The 19,109-nt window shown below is 44.7% G+C and overlaps 1 protein-coding gene across 1 annotated transcript in view; it reads left to right on the top strand.

Moving 5' to 3' along the window:
- The window catches only part of LOC142194291 (hemicentin-1-like), a 193,247-nt gene that overhangs the window by 35,636 nt on the left and 138,502 nt on the right, over positions 1–19,109 (top strand). Inside the window, exon 3 of the mRNA XM_075263333.1 lies at positions 17,835–18,098. Coding sequence (XP_075119434.1) covers positions 17,835–18,098 — 264 coding nt within the window. The remainder of the gene's footprint in view (positions 1–17,834; positions 18,099–19,109) is intronic.

Raw genomic sequence — 19,109 nt, 5'->3', positions numbered from 1 at the left:
CAGTATAAGTAACATGTGACCTTTATTCTGCGGGTCGGTACGGTTACGGCGTGCAGTGTACAGTATAAGTAACATGTGACCTTTATTCTGCGGGTCGTTACAGCGTGCATTGTACAGTATAAGTAACATGTGACCTTTATTCTGCAGGTCTGTACGGTTACGGCGTGCAGTGTACAGTATAAGTAACGTGTTACCTTTATTTTGCGGGTCGGTACGGTTACGGCGTGCAGTGTACAGTAAAAGTAACGTGTGACCTTTATTCTCCAGGTCGGTACGGTTACGGCGTGCAGTGTACAGTAAAAGTAACGTGTGACCTTTATTCTCCAGGTCGGTACGGTTACGGCGTGCAGTGTACAGTATAAGTAACATGTGACCTTTATTCTGTGGGTCGGTACGGTTACGGCGTGCAGTGTACAGTAAAAGTAACGTGTGACCTTTATTCTCCAGGTCGGTACGGTTACGGCGTGCAGTGTACAGTAAAAGTAACGTGTGACCTTTATTCTCCAGGTCGGTACGGTTACGGCGTGCAGTGTACAGTATAAGTAACGTGTTACCTTTATTCTGCGGGTCGGTACGGTTACGGCGTGCAGTGTACAGTATAAGTAACATGTGACCTTTATTCTCAGCATCAGTACGGTTACGGCGTGCAGTGTACAGTATAAGTAACATGGGACCATTATTCTGCGGGTCGGTATGGTTACGGCGTGCAGTGTACAGTATAAGTAAGATGTTACCTTTATTCTGCGGGTCGGTACGGTTACGGCGTGCAGTGTACAGTATAAGTAACATGTGACCTTTATTCTGCGGGTCACTACGGTTACGGCGTGCAGTGTACAGTATAAGTAACATGGGACCTTTATTCTGCGGGTCGGTACGGTTACGGCGTGCAGTGTACAGTATAAGTAACATGTGACCTTTATTCTCAGCATCAGTACGGTTATGGCGTGCAGTGTACAGTATAAGTAACATGTGACCTTTATTCTGCGGGTCGGTACGGTTACGGCGTGCAGTGTACAGTATAAGTAACATGTGGCCTTTATTCTCTGGATCGGTACGGTTACGGCGTGCAGTGTACAGTATAAGTAACATGTGACCTTTATTCTGCGGGTCGGTACGGTTACGGCGTGCAGTGTACAGTATAAGTAACATGTGACCTTTATTCTCTGGGTCGGTACGGTTACGGCGTGCAGTGTACAGTATAAGTAACATGGGACCTTTATTCTGCGGGTCGGTACGGTTACGGCGTGCAGTGTACAGTATAAGTAACATGTGACCTTTATTCTGCGGGTCGGTACGGTTACGGCGTGCAGTGTACAGTATAAGTAACATGTGACCTTTATTCTGCGGGTCACTACGGTTACGGCGTGCAGTGTACAGTATAAGTAACATGATCCCTTTATTCTGTGGGTCGGTACGGTTACGGCGTGCAGTGTACAGTATAAGTAACATGTGACCTTTATTCTGCGGGTCGGTACGGTTACGGCGTGCAGTGTACAGTATAAGTAACATGTGACCTTTATTCTGCGGGTCACTACGGTTACGGCGTGCAGCGTACAGTATAAGTAACATGTGGCCTTTATTTTCTGGGTCGGTACGGTTACGGCGTGCAGCGTACAGTGTCAGTAACGTGACCTTTATTCTGCGGGTCGGTACGGTTACGGCGTGCAGTGTACAGTATAAGTAACATGTGACCTTTATTCTGCGGGTCGGTACGGTTACGGCGTGCAGTGTACAGTATAAGTAACATGTGACCTTTATTCTCAGCATCAGTACGGTTATGGCGTGCAGTGTACAGTATAAGTAACATGTGACCTTTATTCTGCGGGTCGGTACGGCGTGCAGTGTACAGTATAAGTAACATGTGACCTTTATTCTGCAGGTCTGTACGGTTACGGCGTGCAGTGTACAGTATAAGTAACATGTGACCTTTATTCTCAGCATCGGTACGGTTACGGCGTGCAGTGTACAGTATAAGTAACATGTGACCTTTATTCTGTGGGTCGGTACAGTTACGGCGTGCAGTGTACAGTATAAGTAATATGTGACCTTTATTCTCAGCATCGGTACGGTTACGGCGTGCAGTGTACAGTATAAGTAACATGTGACCTTTATTCTCTGGGTCGGTACGGTTACGGCGTGCAGTGTACAGTATAAGTAACATGTGACCTTTATTCTGTGGGTTGGTACAGTTACGGCGTGCAGTGTACAGTATAAGTAACATGTGACCTTTATTCTCAGCATCGGTACGGTTACGGCCTGCAGTGTACAGTATAAGTAACATGTGACCTTTATTCTCTGGGTCGGTACGGTTACGGCGTGCAGTGTACAGTATAAGTAACATGTTCCCTTTATTCTCTGGGTCGGTACGGTTACGGCGTGCAGTGTACAGTGTCAGTAACATGTGACCTTTATTCTGCGGGTCGGTACGATTACGGCGTGCAGTGTACAGTATAAGTAACATGTGACCTTTATTCTCAGCATCAGTACGGTTATGGCGTGCAGTGTACAGTATAAGTAACATGTGACCTTTATTCTGCCGGTCGGTACGGTTACGGCGTGCAGTGTACAGTATAAGTAACATGTGGCCTTTATTCTCTGGATCGGTACGGTTACGGCGTGCAGTGTACAGTATAAGTAACATGTGACCTTTATTCTGCGGGTTGGTACGGTTACGGCGTGCAGTGTACAGTATAAGTAACATGGGACCTTTATTCTGCGGGTCGGTACGGTTACGGCGTGCAGTGTACAGTATAAGTAACATGTGACCTTTATTCTGCGGGTCGGTACGGTTACGGCGTGCAGTGTACAGTATAAGTAACATGTGGCCTTTATTCTCTGGGTCGGTACGGTTACGGCGTGCAGTGTACAGTATAAGTAACATGTGACCTTTATTCTGCGGGTCACTACGGTTACGGCGTGCAGTGTACAGTATAAGTAACATGATCCCTTTATTCTGTGGGTCGGTACGGTTACGGCGTGCAGTGTACAGTATAAGTAACATGTGACCTTTATTCTGCGGGTCGGTACGGTTACGGCGTGCAGTGTACAGTATAAGTAACATGTGACCTTTATTCTGCGGGTCGGTACGGTTACGGCGTGCAGTGTACAGTATAAGTAACATGTGACCTTTATTCTGCGGGTCACTACGGTTACGGCGTGCAGCGTACAGTATAAGTAACATGTGGCCTTTATTCTCTGGGTCGGTACGGTTACGGCGTGCAGCGTACAGTGTCAGTAACGTGACCTTTATTCTGCGGGTCGGTACGGTTACGGCGTGCAGTGTACAGTATAAGTAACATGTGACCTTTATTCTGCGGGTCTGTACGGTTACGGCGTGCAGTGTACAGTATAAGTAACATGTGACCTTTATTCTGCGGGTCGTTACAGCGTGCAGTGTACAGTATAAGTAACATGTGACCTTTATTCTGCAGGTCTGTACGGTTACGGCGTGCAGTGTACAGTATAAGTAACGTGTTACCTTTATTTTGCGGGTCGGTACGGTTACGGCGTGCAGTGTACAGTAAAAGTAACGTGTAACCTTTATTCTCCAGGTCGGTACGGTTACGGCGTGCAGTGTACAGTAAAAGTAACGTGTGACCTTTATTCTCCAGGTCGGTACGGTTACGGCGTGCAGTGTACAGTATAAGTAACATGTGACCTTTATTCTGTGGGTCGGTACGGTTACGGCGTGCAGTGTACAGTAAAAGTAACGTGTGACCTTTATTCTGTGGGTCGGTACGGTTACGGCGTGCAGTGTACAGTAAAAGTAACGTGTTACCTTTATTCTGCGGGTCGGTACGGTTACGGCGTGCAGTGTACAGTATAAGTAACATGTGACCTTTATTCTCAGCATCAGTACGGTTACGGCGTGCAGTGTACAGTATAAGTAACATGGGACCTTTATTCTGCGGGTCGGTATTGTTACGGCGTGCAGTGTACAGTATAAGTAAGATGTTACCTTTATTCTGCGGGTCGGTACGGTTACGGCGTGCAGTGTACAGTATAAGTAACATGTGACCTTTATTCTGCGGGTCACTACGGTTACGGCGTGCAGTGTACAGTATAAGTAACATGTGACCTTTATTCTGTGGGTCGGTACGGTTACGGCGTGCAGTGTACAGTATAAGTAACATGTGACCTTTATTCTGCGGGTCACTACGGTTACGGCGTGCAGCATACAGTATAAGTAACATGTGACCTTTATTCTCTGGGTCGGTACGGTTACAGCGTGCAGTGTACAGTATAAGTAACATGTGACCTTTATTCTGCGGGTCGGTATGGTTACGGCGTGCAGTGTACAGTATAAGTAAGATGTTACCTTTTATTCTGCGGGTCGGTACGGTTACGGCGTGCAGTGTACAGTATAAGTAACATGTGACCTTTATTCTGCGGGTCACTACGGTTACGGCGTGCAGTGTACAGTATAAGTAACATGTGACCTTTATTCTGCGGGTCACTACGGTTACGGCGTGCAGTGTACAGTATAAGTAACATGTGACCTTTCTTCTGCGGGTCACTACGGTTACGGCGTGCAGTGTACAGTATAAGTAACATGTGACCTTTATTCTGCGGGTCGGTATGGTTACGGCGTGCAGTGTACAGTATAAGTAAGATGTTACCTTTTATTCTGCGGGTCGGTACGGTTACGGCGTGCAGTGTACAGTATAAGTAACATGTGACCTTTATTCTGCGGGTCATTACGGTTACGGCGTGCAGTGTACAGTATAAGTAACATGTGACCTTTATTCTGCGGGTCATTACGGTTACGGCGTGCAGTGTACAGTATAAGTAACGTGACCTTTATTCTGCAGGTCGGTACGGTTACGGCGTGCAGTGTACCGTATAAGTAACATGTGACCTTTATTCTGCGGGTCGGTACGGTTACGGCGTGCAGTGTACAGTATAAGTAACATGTGACCTTTATTCTGCGGGTCGGTACGATTACGGCGATACCTCATTTATGTTTTGGGGGGGGGGGGGTTGGTTTTTTATGCAATAATAATTCTGCAGAACAAAAACACATTTGGGGACATAAGTCAATGTTTTTTGCATGTTTTTTTTTCTTTATGACATTCACCGTGTATATTTAATATTATTTCAGTTTTATTGTACAAGTAGTTACGGACGCAGCGATACCAAATATGCATTGTTTTATAAATCTATAATGCTTTTTTTTTTATAATTCATTTTCTATAGAAAAAATGGATTTGTAGGGCTTTATAACTATTAATCTTTTCATACACTTTTTTTAACTTTTTTTTTTTTTTTTAACTTTTTCATGTGTGCCTTTAGGACACTTGAATCAGTTGATGCTTGGATGAAAGCATCAATTGATTCTGTATTGTAGCTTGTAAGACACAAGACTGCTCATGTCTTGCAATCTACAGAGGAAGTCAGCTAATGTAGACTCATCGGCTCACTTACTAACTAGCCGGCAGGATCAACCAGACCCCAGGCTGCATGTTACTGATACCGGCACCCCCCGCCGGGGGGGCATTTACTTGACAGAATACTTTGGCTGGGATCCAAGGGGTTAAAACATCTCCAACTGGACATTATCAAGGTGGGTGTTAGTTGTTAAAGGGGCTCTATTAGCAAAATCATGCTGCTAGAGCCCCACATATGCGTGAATAGCCTTAAACGTTATATTAAACTACCCCCCCCCCCCCCCCCCCCCCGTTTTTAAATAATAACCTAAAAAAGAATGTGCTCTACTTACGGAGCGAGCACCCTGGGTGGGCATTCAGGGTGTGTCTTCATCTTCATCCACGCCTCTTCTTCCTCCGATGTCCTCCGGTCCCGTCTTCCTCCAGCGCTCGCGAACGGACATTGATAGCCTGGACGCATGCGCAGTAGCCGTAGTAGAAGCCGCGTGCTACTGCGCATGCGCCCAGGCCATTTTTTAATATCAGTGTCCGCGAGCGAGCGCTGGAAGAAGACGGGACCGGAGGACATCGGAGGAAGAAGAGGCGGGGATGAAGATGAAGACACACCCTGAATGCCTGCCCAGCGTGCACAATCCGTAAGTAGAGAACATTCTTTTTTAGGTTATTCTTTTTAACACGGGGGGGGGGGGGTAGTTTAATATAACATTTACGGTGCCTGAATAGCCTTTTTAAAGGCTATTCACGCATATGTGGGGCTCTATCAGCATGATTTTGCTGATAGAGCCCCTTTAAACCCCAGTCAAAGGGGTTCTCTAAAGGCCGGCCATAAACTTACAATTGGCCTATCTTCAGAGACCAGGACTGCCGGCTGTAATTTTACGGTCGGCGGTTCTTAACCAGTTCAAATATATACAACCTATGTGATGTCACGCTGTTACATTTCGTATAATACTAGCTAAAGGACCCAGCTTCGCCTGGGTATATTTCATTGGTCCAAAAGCGTCATGTGATCATGTGTATCTCAGTTTGGATATCAGTGAAAATCTGTGATCAGTTGTTATGGAAACCTGGAGTAAAGCTGTGTGTATGTGACCTTATTTGACAATGTCATCCCCAGCGCCCTGCCCCTTTAAGGGTATGTTCACTTGGTGGAAAATGCAGAGGAATTCCAACATTTTTGCCGTGGTCTAACCATGATGGGATACTCATTAGCATTCTGTCGCAGCATGCCACTTTTTTTTTTTTTTTTCTCCCTATCAGTATGTCTTTGTAGAATGGGAGGAAATCTATGCAAATACGGGAACATACAAACTCCTTGCAGATGTTATTCCTGGCGGGATTCGAACCCAGGACTCCAGCACTGCAAGGCTGCAGTATTAAACACTGAGCCACCATGTTGCCCCTCAGCATCCCGCTTTCTGATTAGGCTCGGCTGAATCATCCACAGCATGATTTTTTTTTTTTTTTTAAATGTAGATTGTGAGCCCATATAGAGCTCACAATGTACATTTTTCCCTATCAGGATGTCTTTGGAATATGGGATGGAAATCCATGCAAACACGGGGAGAACATACAAACTCCTTGCAGATGGCTTTTTGCCCTTGGCGGGATTTGAACACCAGAGCTGTAAGGCAGCAGTGCTAACCACTGAGCCTCCGTGTGGCCCCTATCCACAGCATGATTGAGCAGGACGCTTCTTTTTTGGTTTGGGGGTGAAATCTGCCCCCAAATTCGTGGAAAATTCCTCTTTGTGAACACAGCCTAAAGCTGACCTACAGCAGTGAAGAGAAATGTCTGGGTTGTTATGCAAACCTGGATTAAAGCTGTGTGCATGTGGAGAGTAAGCGCCTGCGAACTTCTATTGGCTGATAAGGGACATGTGACCGTGAGTATGGCAGATGGAATATGAGTGAAAGACTTGCAGGTTTGTATTGGCTAATGCAGGTAACTTTTTGGGAACACTGTATCTCAGGAATGGTAAGTCAGAGAGAGCTGAGACCCTGTGAGATGGCGCTACTGCGGTATTTCACAATACCATGTATTCATAATAGCGGTTTGGACAATGTGGATTGGAATATTTAATGTGCAAGAGTGGTGCGTCATCAATGCGGCCATGTGTCCTGGAGGGATCGGCCTGTGGCCTGCAGAGCTCGTGTTATGGAAGCCCAGGGTGTATGGTAGCCGCCTTCAGCTCGTCTGCATTGTTGGGTCTGGGGTCTCTCATAGATTCTCTATGGGGTTAAGGTCAGGCCAGTGATACTGCAGTTATTACACCAGGTCTTGGTACTTTTGGCAGTGTGGACAGGGGCCAAGTCCTGTTGGAATGTAAAACTTCCATATCCTTAAGCTTGTGGGCAGAGAGAACCCTGAAGTGCTGGAGAATCTCCTGGTAGACGCAGCACTGACTTTGGTCTTGATAAAACCCAGTAGACCTCCCCCAGCAGATGACATGGCCCCCAAACCATCAGTGATTGTGGAGAGGTCACACTAGACCTCCAGCAGCTTGGATTGTGTACAGCGGCCTCTCCGCTCTTCTCCAGACTCTGCGACCAAACATATGAAATTCAAAATTTACTGAAATCTGAAAACACCTTTGACCACTGAGAACAGTCCAGAACTTTATGGACTGTTCCATAAATACAGCACAAATGTAGATCCTTGGGTCATTACTGGGCCAGAAAAGGCTGCAGCACTTATGCCCGGTTCACACATGCTGATGTGTTGCGTAAGGAGTCCGCATGAGGATCCTCCCGGATGGAATACAAGCACAACTGCAAGTGTTTTGCAGTTCAAGCACACGGGCCCCATAGACTATAATGAATCATTCGTGCGGGAAGTGCGCGGCAAACCCACGGAACCCATTATAGTCTATGGGGCCTGTGCGCTTGAACTGCAAAACACTTGCAGTTGTGCTTGTATTCCGTCCGGGAGGATCCTCATGCGGACTCCTTACGGACGGAACACATCAGCATGTGTGAACCGGTCCTTACATTGCAGGGCAATCCATGATGTGAAAGGAGGTGTGTGGTTCTGTTCTGTAACCCTGAGTCTGGTGAGACAATATTGCTCCTGTTTTGTTCATGTGGCTGGAAGTAAGCCACACGTATAGTTTATCAGTTTTGTTTAGTTAGTTGCTCAGACGAGCAGGTATTTATTTTGTTTTTGCCTGAAGTTAAGGCTGTTTTTTATTTTGCTCACTTTGTGCCTGAAGTCAAGGTTTATTTATTTTCCTGACTTTGTATGTGTTGTGTAAGTGTTTGGTGCGACCTTTTTTTGGCGCTCGACCTGGACAATAGTAAATGCCTGGGTCACAGCGCCAATAACCTTCCTGGTTGTGTTCAGGAGGTATAACATAAGAATACCCCACTAGTAAAGCTCAGGGGGGAATTATATTATACCTGTATGTGACAATCAGACAGCAAATCTGTCTAAAGGACTAAATCCTTCCTCCCCCCCTCCTCCTAGGGTCACATAGAGGTTATCCACAAAGATTAGAGAAAAAGCTTCTCTGTCTGTGTCTCCTGCACGCTGCTGCAGCTGCTCCGTCTTCTCCCCTTCCTGTTTCACTAATGCTTTCCGAGACAGGAGGGGGTGGACACTTTAAAGTCCTGTATCTCAGGACTCGTTTGGCCTATGAAGATAATTTTAGATTCATTTTAAAGATGAGAATCTCATCTTTAAAATGACACCAAGATCCTCATAATAGCCCTTACAGATTTTTAGCGAATTGCTGTTAAAAACGCTGTCTGGAATTGAGATCTTCAATGAGATCTAAATCCCCAATAGTGTTTTCAACAGTGAATCGCTTTGGCACAGTAAGGGTTAACATGAAGATCTTGGTGTCATTTTAAAGATGAGAGTCTCATCTTTAAAATGAATCTAAAATTATCTTCATAGGCCAAACAAATCTTGAGATATGGGCATCAGAAGTAAGCACGTACCTCTACGTCCTCGGCTATGCAAGTGACACCCTGGGAGGATGTAGAGCTACGTGATTGGCAGTGAAAGGGTTAAACAGTGGGGTTAGTTGGAGGGGGCAATAAATTAATGGCAGCTGGAGCAGGACATTAAAGGGGTTGTCCACTTTCAGGCCAATATTGAGAAACAAATGTTATTATTTGCAAAATAAAAAGATACACAATTTCCCGATATACTTTCTGTATCAATTCCTCACGGTTTTCTAGATCTCTGCCTGCTGTCATTCATTCTGTTACTTCCATTGGATAAAACTTTGACCATGGTTATGTGATGAGCGCACAGGTGCACAGCTGAATGACAGCAAGCTGAAATCTAGAAAACTGTGAGGAATTGATACAGAAAGTATATTGGAAAATTGTACAACTTTTTATTAAACAAACCTTAACTTTTGTTTCTCAATATTGGTCTGAAAGTGGCCAACCCTTTTAAACTGGGGGCAACTAGAGGCAGACAGGTCCCCCTCCAACTACCTCCATGGTTTAATGCCCCCTCCAGTTGTCCCCAGTTTAATCTCCCCCCCCCCGTTTAAGTGCCCCCTTTATCTATGCCCCCCCTCCATATCTCCCCCCAGTTTCATATCCTCCATCTGCCCCATTTCATGTCCCCCCCCTCCATCTGCCCCCAGTTTCATGTTCATCTCTGCCCTTAGGTTACTGAGACACACACACACACAGTGTCGGACTGGGGTGTCTGGGGCCCACCAGTGGAATTGTTTCTAGGGGCCCACCATCAGGACTCCTGCAGACCAGCGATACCAAGACAGAGCGGCTAACGGTAATAACATTTCGGGAGCCATGCTGCCCACCCGCCATACAATGTGCAACAACGCACTACCTAAACCTACTGCTACACCCTGTATGGAAACTGAACAGCGCGGCTCCTAGAAATGTTACCATTACCTGTAGCTCCACTGTCCTGGAAGAGCTGATCTGCAGAGGTCCTGGCTGTTGTATCATCGCAGATGTAAGTGAAAAACAGAGCATTGCACTGTAATGGCAACCCTATTCGTGAGAGCTGCATGCCATGATGTTAGGGCTCAGCTTTGAATACTGAAGGTTAGTCTTCTAATTTAGGGAAGGAAGAAAAATCTATCTATACAGCCGCTATATGTGGCAATATAAACTGGTAAGAAGTGCAATAAGGGATAGAAAGAAAGTGTTCAAAGTTTTAAAGTATTAAAACAAGAAGGGAGTGACCCAGCATCAAAAAGTTATAAAGAAAAAATAAATCTGATAAAGGCATGCCCGCAGCCATTTTCTTGTGGCCACAGGCATGCGCAGTTGGCTCTGCTTGAGACCCAATGGCAGAGCCGACTGCGCATACCAAGAAGTTTGAAACCAGGGATGGAAGAAGATGTGGAGAGAGGCGTTCCAGACGAAGATGGAGGCGTCTCTGGAGAGTTCTCTCGCAGCACTGGGGACGCCCCCAGTGCTGCGAGAGAACTCATTTACATACACAAGAAGACCGGAATTTTTATCGAATGGCGACACGGAGAAGGCATCTAAAGGTAGGAGTAGAATAGCCTTTCTTAAGGCTATTCCTACGTGTTAGGGAGGAAAAAATGGGATTCCAATGATTGGATCCCTTTAATATCTTCAATAAACTCATCATCCTCCTCTTATGTCTCCACAGGTCTCCTCATCCTCCTGACCGCACTATCACTCTCATCAGGCGCAGTCTATGTGCGGAGAGGATCAGACATCACTGACTGCAGCATGAAATGTCCTCATAGGGAAAGTGTCCTGGAGGTGTACAGAGTCTGTGGGGATGATGAGAGTAATCTCCTGGAGCTGTGGTGTGAGAATATGTGGTCTTATAACCGCTTAGAGCCCAGACTGCACCTGAACACAAGCAGCGGGTGCTGGACCCTGACAGATGCCGGGGAGGACGACTCCTGTGTGTATAATGTTCTGTATCATAGTAATGCAGGAAGTTCTCGGCGCTCCATACACATCATTGTACTAGGTAAGAGGTGATGATACTGACAGCAGAGCTAGCACTCTATCCCCAGCCCCTAGATTCATGTCCATGCTGATGTCACATGACTAATGGTCAGTATAGGGGGCAGGTACTGGGGACTGATAATGCCAGCAGAGCTCTGTCAGGACTTGAATCCAGGGACTTAGGCATCCCAGACTGGAACTTTTCCAATTGAGCTATTCAGCCTCCGGGATAATGCCTGTGCTGATCTAAAGCCTAGTACCCAGTGTCTGTAGTTTCATTTCCTGCCTCTCTGGTTTGTTCTACCATGCTCCTTGATTGAACTTCCTATTTAAACCCAGTCTTGCACTTCCTACTTTGTGGGATTATTCTGCTGATACTAACGTTCATCTTGTGTATCGACCCCTGGCTTCCTCCTGACTACGACCTCCTCTCCTTGATCTCCTATTTTGCTACTGTATGACCTCTTGCTACCAACCCGGCTTGCTGACTACTCTCTCTTCTGACCCCTTTGTACTGTAATATCTCCTGTTGCTGACTTGGACCGTACGACTACATTATATTGGACCTCTGCCACCTCCTGGAAACTAGCATCTATTGCATCTTCCTCTGCTTCTTGATTTCCATCAGGCTCTACACTTGTTCAGCCTAGCAATTTCCCCAACACTTTGAACCTGACGCAAACTGTTACAGAATAATCTCACCCAAAAATGGAGCCTCTTGTGACCACCTTGAGGCAACAAGTAGCTGAGCTTCAAGAATTTTGTTTTATTTCCCAAGAAAAAATTTGTAAGTTACAAAGCCTGGTGTTGGATCAACAACGAGAACTAATTGAACTGCAAAAACAATTCTTGGATATGTGCAACTAATCTAAAGGATTGTATTCAACTTCATCCAAATTGATCAGAGACTTACTGAACGTAGAAAAGAGAGACTGCGAATATTTGGAAACAAACCCACCTACTCCTTCAGTCACTCAGAATTAAACACACAGCAAAAGACTTGAACCCTTACCAGAACCTATGCAGATTGATGTCATCCGAAAACCTCTTAGTGCCATTGAGAAAGAGAGGCGCCGTACAGCAAATCTGTGCCTCTATAGTGGGGGCTCAGGACATTATGTCATTAACTGTCCCAACAAGTTTCAGAGGTCTATAGCCTGCATCAGTGCTAAGGCAGACAGCAATTTTGAACTTTAAGACCATCTCATCTGTAACCCAAAACGAAAACAAGATCTATTCATCATCTTCTCATTTTGTCATTTCGATACGGGTCATGGTTGGGAGTCATAAATTGCAGTGTTCTGCCATGTTAGATTCTGGGGCAGGAGGAAATTTTATGGACTTACAATTTGCATTTGATGATAACGTTGCGCGTAGAACAAAATCCGTGCCAATTGATATGGAAACTGTTGACTGCTCACCTTTATGATCTGGACCTGTAACTCACGAGACAATTGAGCTTGGAATCTGTATAGAACCTGATCATCATGAAACTATTAGTTTTAATCTAATTTCTTCTCCCAAATTTCCGGTTATTTTGGGAATTCCATGCTTTGTTATCCATAATCCTCCTATCAACTGGGAATCAAGGACTGTTACTTTTCCTTCTAATAACTGCAAGAACAATTGTCATATGAGTTTATCCATCCAAGAACAAACAAAAGTTTCCAACATTCCTTCTTCAGAGTTATAAGTTGCCATCTCAGTATCAACAGTTCAGTTCAGTGATGTCTGCAGCAAGAAAAAAGCTGATCAACTCCCTCCTCAACGTCCTTACGATTGTCCCATTGAATTACTTGCTGGAGCTACTATTTCTTTTGGCAGAATTTACAATTTCTCTGAACCAGAACTCAAAGTGCTCAGAGAATACTTAGGTGAAAATTTAGAAAAAGGCTTCACTCGACCCTCCTCAGCTGGGGCACCTTTGTTCTTTGTAAAAATTAAAAACCTCAAGCTTGAGACCATGTATTCACTGCAGAGAACTAATAAGATGACTATTTAAAATCATTACGCTCTTCCCTTAATTCCTGAGTTACTGGAAAGACTCTGTTCTGGTAAAATCTTTACCAAACCAGATTTAAGAAGAGCCTATAACCTCACATGCATTCGTCCAGGGGATGAGTGGAAGACTGCTTTCAGAACTAGATATGGATATTGTGAATACCTGGTTATGCCATTTGGTCTCTGTAACACTCCTACAACCTTTCAACATTTTATTATTGATGTGTTTCGAGATTTCTTAAACCAATTTGTTGTTGTGTACCTGGATGACATCCTTATATTTTGAGACACCTTTTAGGAACATTGCAGACATGTTCAGTTTATTTTGGAACGCCTACTGGAGAATAATCTTTATATCAAACTGGAAAAATGTGAATTTGAACAAACAAAAATCCAGTTTCTTGGATATCTCATCTCTCCAGAAGGCCTGAGTATAGATCCTAATAAAATCAAAACTGTAATGGATTGGCCCACTCCAAGAAACCTTAAAGATGTCCAGCAATTTATAGGGTTTGCGAATTTCTACAGGAGATTCATAAAAGACTTTTCTGAAATCATCTTACCAATCACTTTACTCACTAAGAGAAAACAAGTATTTTTATGGTCTCCAGAGGCACAAGTTGCTTTTGACAATCTAAAGACTCTCTTTACCTCTACGGCCATACTGGTCCATCCAAACCCTGAATTACCTTTTGTTGTTGAAGCAGACTCCTCCGATTCTACTGTGGAAGCTGTTCTGTCTCAACGAGTTGGAAACCAGATGCAACTCCATCCATGTGCTTTTCTCTCTTATACCATGTTATCAGCAGAAAGAAATTATGACATAGGAAACAATCAACTGGTGGCCATTAACCCCTTCCTGCCAACAGCATTTTTTTTATTTTCGTTTTTGACTCCCCTCCTTACAATCCCCATAGCTCTTTTTATTTTTCCACTCTCAGAGCCACATGAGGTCTTAATCTTTGTAGGACAAATTTTTCTTCATGAAGCCGCCATTATTTATTCTGTACATGTCCTGGGAATCTGGAAAAAAATTCAGAATGGGGGGATTTGAAGAAAATGTGCATTTATGCGGCATTCACTATGCAGCCGAAATGACATGTCACCTGCATTCTATGCTTCAGTACAATTCTGGGGATACCAAATTATCACAGCAGTGCACGGTGGGAACCAGGCATGTAGAGTCCATCCCTTCACCTTTTCTGCGTCGCACAAAGACACGGTGGTTGGAACCAAAGATCTCAAATTTGGACTCATCAGACCTTGGCACAGATTCCCACTGGTCTAATGTCCATTCCTTGTGGTCTCTTCTGCTTGTTGCCGCTCCTTAGCAGTGGTTTTCTAGCAGATATTTTACCATGAAGGCCGGCGGCTGCACAAAGTTTCCTCTTAGCAGTTGTTGTAGAGATGTGTCTGCTGCTAGAACTCTGTGTGGCATTGTCCTGCTCTCTAATCTGAGCTGCTGGTAACCTGCGATTTCTGAGGCTGGTGACTTGGATGAACTTATCCTCCGCAGCAGAGGTGACTCTTGGTCTTCCTTCCTCATGTGAGCCAGTTTCTTTGTAGCGCTTGATGGTTTTTGTAACTGCACTTGGGGACACTTTCAAAGTTTTCCCAATTTTTCGGACTGACTGACCTTCATTTCTTACAGTAATGATGGCCACTTGTTTTTCTTTACTTAGCTGCTTTTTTCTTGCCATAATACAAATTCTAACAGTCTATTCAGTAGGACTATCAGCTGTGTATCCACCTGACTTCTGCACAACACAACTGATGGTCCCAACCCCATTTATAAGGCAAGAAACCCCACTTATTAAACCTGACAGGGCACATCTGTTATGTGAAAACCATTCCTGGTGACTACCTCATAAAGCTCATCAAGAGAATGCCAAGAGTGTGCAAAGCAGGAATCAAAGCAAAAGGAACCGAGAATATAAGACAGATTGTCAGTTGTGTCACAATTTTTTGTTAAGTATATAATCCCACATGTTACTTCATAGCTTTGATGCCTTCAGTGTGAATCTACAATTTTCATAGTCATGAAACTACAGAAAACTCTTTGAATGAGAAGGCGTGTCCAAACTTTTAGTCTGTACTGTATGTCCCTGAATCTGCTCGACTTGAAGTCCTCAAACTGGTCCATGATTCTAAACTTGCAAGGCATCTTGGAGATATGAAAACTTACAACCTTCTACTTTGTTCATTTTGGTGGCCTAGAACGATGTTAGGAAATATGTTTTCTCCTGTTTAACATGTGTACAAAATAAGACAGCGCAATATTCTCCTCTAGGTCGTCTTCAACCACTTCCAGTTCCATCCAGGCCTTAGGGATCAATTTCCATGGATTTTATTGTGGACCTGCCTCCTTTTAACCCCTTCCCAACATGCGCCGTAATAGTACGGCACATGTAGGGTGTGTAACTATGGCGACTGCCCGGGAGCCGGACGGCCACCATAGCTGCTGGGTGTCTACTGCTTTAAGTAGTAGACAGCTGGCTCTAATGCCTCTGATCGGTCTCCGGACCGATCGGAGGCATTAACCCCTCCGGCGCCACGGTCAAAGGCGCCGGAGGCGCCATTTTCCCGCCGGCGCATGGGCGCCGCCATTTTGCTGGTGATCGCCGGCTCCTGGAGCATGCCCCAGGGCTGACGTCACGTTGGCATGACAGCCGTGAGCCTTTACAAGGCTCCCAGGCTTGTCTGCAAGTTCTTTCTTTTGCAGGCTGGTCTATGCAGCTGCCAAAAGAAAGGATGATTCTTTGCAATGCATGAGCATTGTAATGCATTGCATTAGTGATCAGACCCCCTGGGGTTCAACACCCCTAGGGGGTCTAATAAATGCAAAAAATATTTTTTTAAAAAAAACGTTAAAAAAAATATAAAAAGCATTAAAAATTCAAATCCCCCCCTTTCCCTAGAACACATATAAAAGTAGTTAAAAACTGTGAAACACATACATGTTAGGTATCCTCGCGTCCGAAATCGCCCGCTCTACAAATATATAAAAATATTTTTCCTGTTCGGTAAACGTCGTAGCGGGAAAAATAGTCAAAAGTGCCAAACCGCTGTTTTTTTTCCCACCGTTTTGATTCTGATAAAATTTGAATAAAAAGTGATCAAAGCAAAAGCGATTCCCGAAAATGGTAGAACTAAAAAGTACACCCGGCCCCGCAAAAAAAGACACCCCATGCATCCCCGTACACGGACGTATGAAAAAGTTACGGCTGTCGGAATATGGCGATTTTTAGAAAAAATTTTTTAACACGGTTTTGGATTTTTTTTAAGGGGTCAAAATGTAAATAAAACCATATAAATTTGGTATCCCCGGAACCGTACCGAAACACAGAATATAGGGGACATGTTATTTTGGTTGCAAAGTGAACGCCGTAAAACCAAAGCCCGTAAGAAAGCCGCAAAAATGCATTTTTTTCTTCAAATCCCCCCATTCTGAATTGTTTTCCAGCATTCCAGTACATTACACAGAATAATTAATGGCGGCATCATGAAGAAAATTTGTCCCGCAAAAATTAAGACCTCATATGGCTCTGGGAGCGGAGAAATAAAAAAGGTATGGGGTTTAGAAGGAGGGGAGTCAAAAACGAAAATCAAAAAATGCCATTGGCGGGAAAGGGTTAAAGAAAAGTCTACCATCCTTGTTGATATGGACCGACAACTGGCAAAGATGGCCCATTTCATTCCAATTAGATGAATTCCTACTGAAAAGCAAACTGCAGAATTAATGAAAAAGGAGATAATTAGGTTTCCTGGAATTCCTGACAATGTAATTTCAGATAGACGTGTTCAATGATAATTGTGTGGACTATTTACCAACAGCAGACTTTACCTACAACTCCAAAGACAGTGCTACATCTCAAAGTCCATTTTTTGCTAACCTTGGCCTACATCCAGTATTTATTCCTAACCTTCCTCTTAGTACACGTATTCCTGCTGTTACTGACAGACTAAACAAAATTTCAGAAAACTCAGAGGAAACTGAGAGATGCTACAAGAAGTCCAAGAAGACCTATAAGATGGCAGCTCATAAACATTGCAAAGTTCCTCCTACCTTTAAAGTTGGTTATAAGGTTTGGATATCTACCAGAAATCTAAAAAAACGCATGTGCCATCTCCAAAATTAGGTCAAAAATTCATAGGAACTTTCCAGATTGATGTCCAATTTTGCTACTGTGTGACCTCCTGATACCAACCTGGCTTGCTGACTACTCTCTTGTCTGACCACTTTGTACTGTGATATCTCCTGTTGCTGACTTGGACTGTATGACTACATTATATTGGATCTCTGCCACCTGCTGGAAACTAGCTGCTATTGCATCTTCCTCTGTTTCTGGATTGCCATCAGCCTCTACACGTGTTCAGCCTAGCAATTTTCCCAAGTAAGCTGCACTAAAACACTCCGAACCTGACCCTTTACCATTACACTAGCACTCTATCCCCAGCCCCTAGACTCATGTCCATACTGATGTCACATGACTGATGGTGACCGACCTTCTCCTGATACTTCCAGATCCAGTTCTCGTCTCCACCATCACCAGTAACTCCAGCCGGCTGGGTCAGGACATTGCTGTGAGCGTCCAGTTCTCTGGAGAGGAGGCGGCTGTGACCTGGGAGGTGGACGGGGGGCCTGTCCCTGACCGATACCGGCTGATAGATGACAATAGGACCATGATCATCCCGAGTGCCCGGATAGACGATGCCGGGAGGAGACTCCATGTCCGTATCACAAACCCAGTCAGTGAGGAGACCCGAGAATACCAGCTGGAGATTACAGGTAAGAGGGGTATTACTGGGGTATTATACACCCCTCACACCTTCTATACCCCGAGAATACCAGCTGGAGATTACAGGTAAGAGGGGTATTACTGGGGTATTATACACCCCTCACACCTTCTATACCCCGTGTACTGGAGATTACAGGGAAGAGGGATATTACTGGGGTATTATACACCCCTCACACCTTCTATACCCCATGTACTGGAGATTACAGGTAAGAGGGGTATTACTGGGGCATTATACACCCCTCACACCTTCTATACCCCGTGTACTGGAGATTACAGGTAAGAGGCGTATTACTGAGTATTATAAACCCCTCACACCTTCTATACCCCGTGTACTGGAGATTACAGGGAAGAGGGATATTACTGGGGTATTATACACCCCTCACACCTTCTATACCCCGTGTACTGGAGATTACAGGTAAGAGGGGTATTACTGAGTATTATACACCCCTCACACCTTCTATACCCCGTGTACTGGAGATTACAGGTAAGAGGGGTATTACTGGGGTATTATACACACCTGTCACCTGCTATACCCCGTGTACTGGAGATTACAGGTAAGAGGGGTATTACTGGGGTATTATACACCCCTCACACCTTCTATATCCCGTGTACTGGAGATTACAGGTAAGAGGGGTATTACTGGGGTATTATACACCCCTCACACCTTCTATACCCCGTGTACTGAAGATTACAGGTAAGAGGGGTATTACTGGGGTATTATACACCACTCACACCTTCTATACCCCGTGTACTGGAGATTACAGGTAAGAGGGGTATTACTGGGGTATTATACACCCCTCACACCTTCTATACCCAGAGTACTGGAGATTACAGGTAAGAGAGGTATTCCTGGGGTATTATACACTCCTGTCACCTTCTATACCCCATGTACTGGAGAGTACAGGTAAGAAGGGTATTTCTAGGCTATTATATACCCCTCACACCTTCTATACCCCATGCATTCGAGATTTCAGGTAAAAGGGGTATTACTGGGGTATTAT

The sequence above is a fragment of the Leptodactylus fuscus genome, chromosome 2 (genome assembly GCF_031893055.1).
Source record: "Leptodactylus fuscus isolate aLepFus1 chromosome 2, aLepFus1.hap2, whole genome shotgun sequence".
Classification (NCBI taxonomy): Eukaryota; Metazoa; Chordata; class Amphibia; order Anura; family Leptodactylidae; genus Leptodactylus; species Leptodactylus fuscus.
This window is presented reverse-complemented; position numbering and strand designations above follow the sequence as displayed.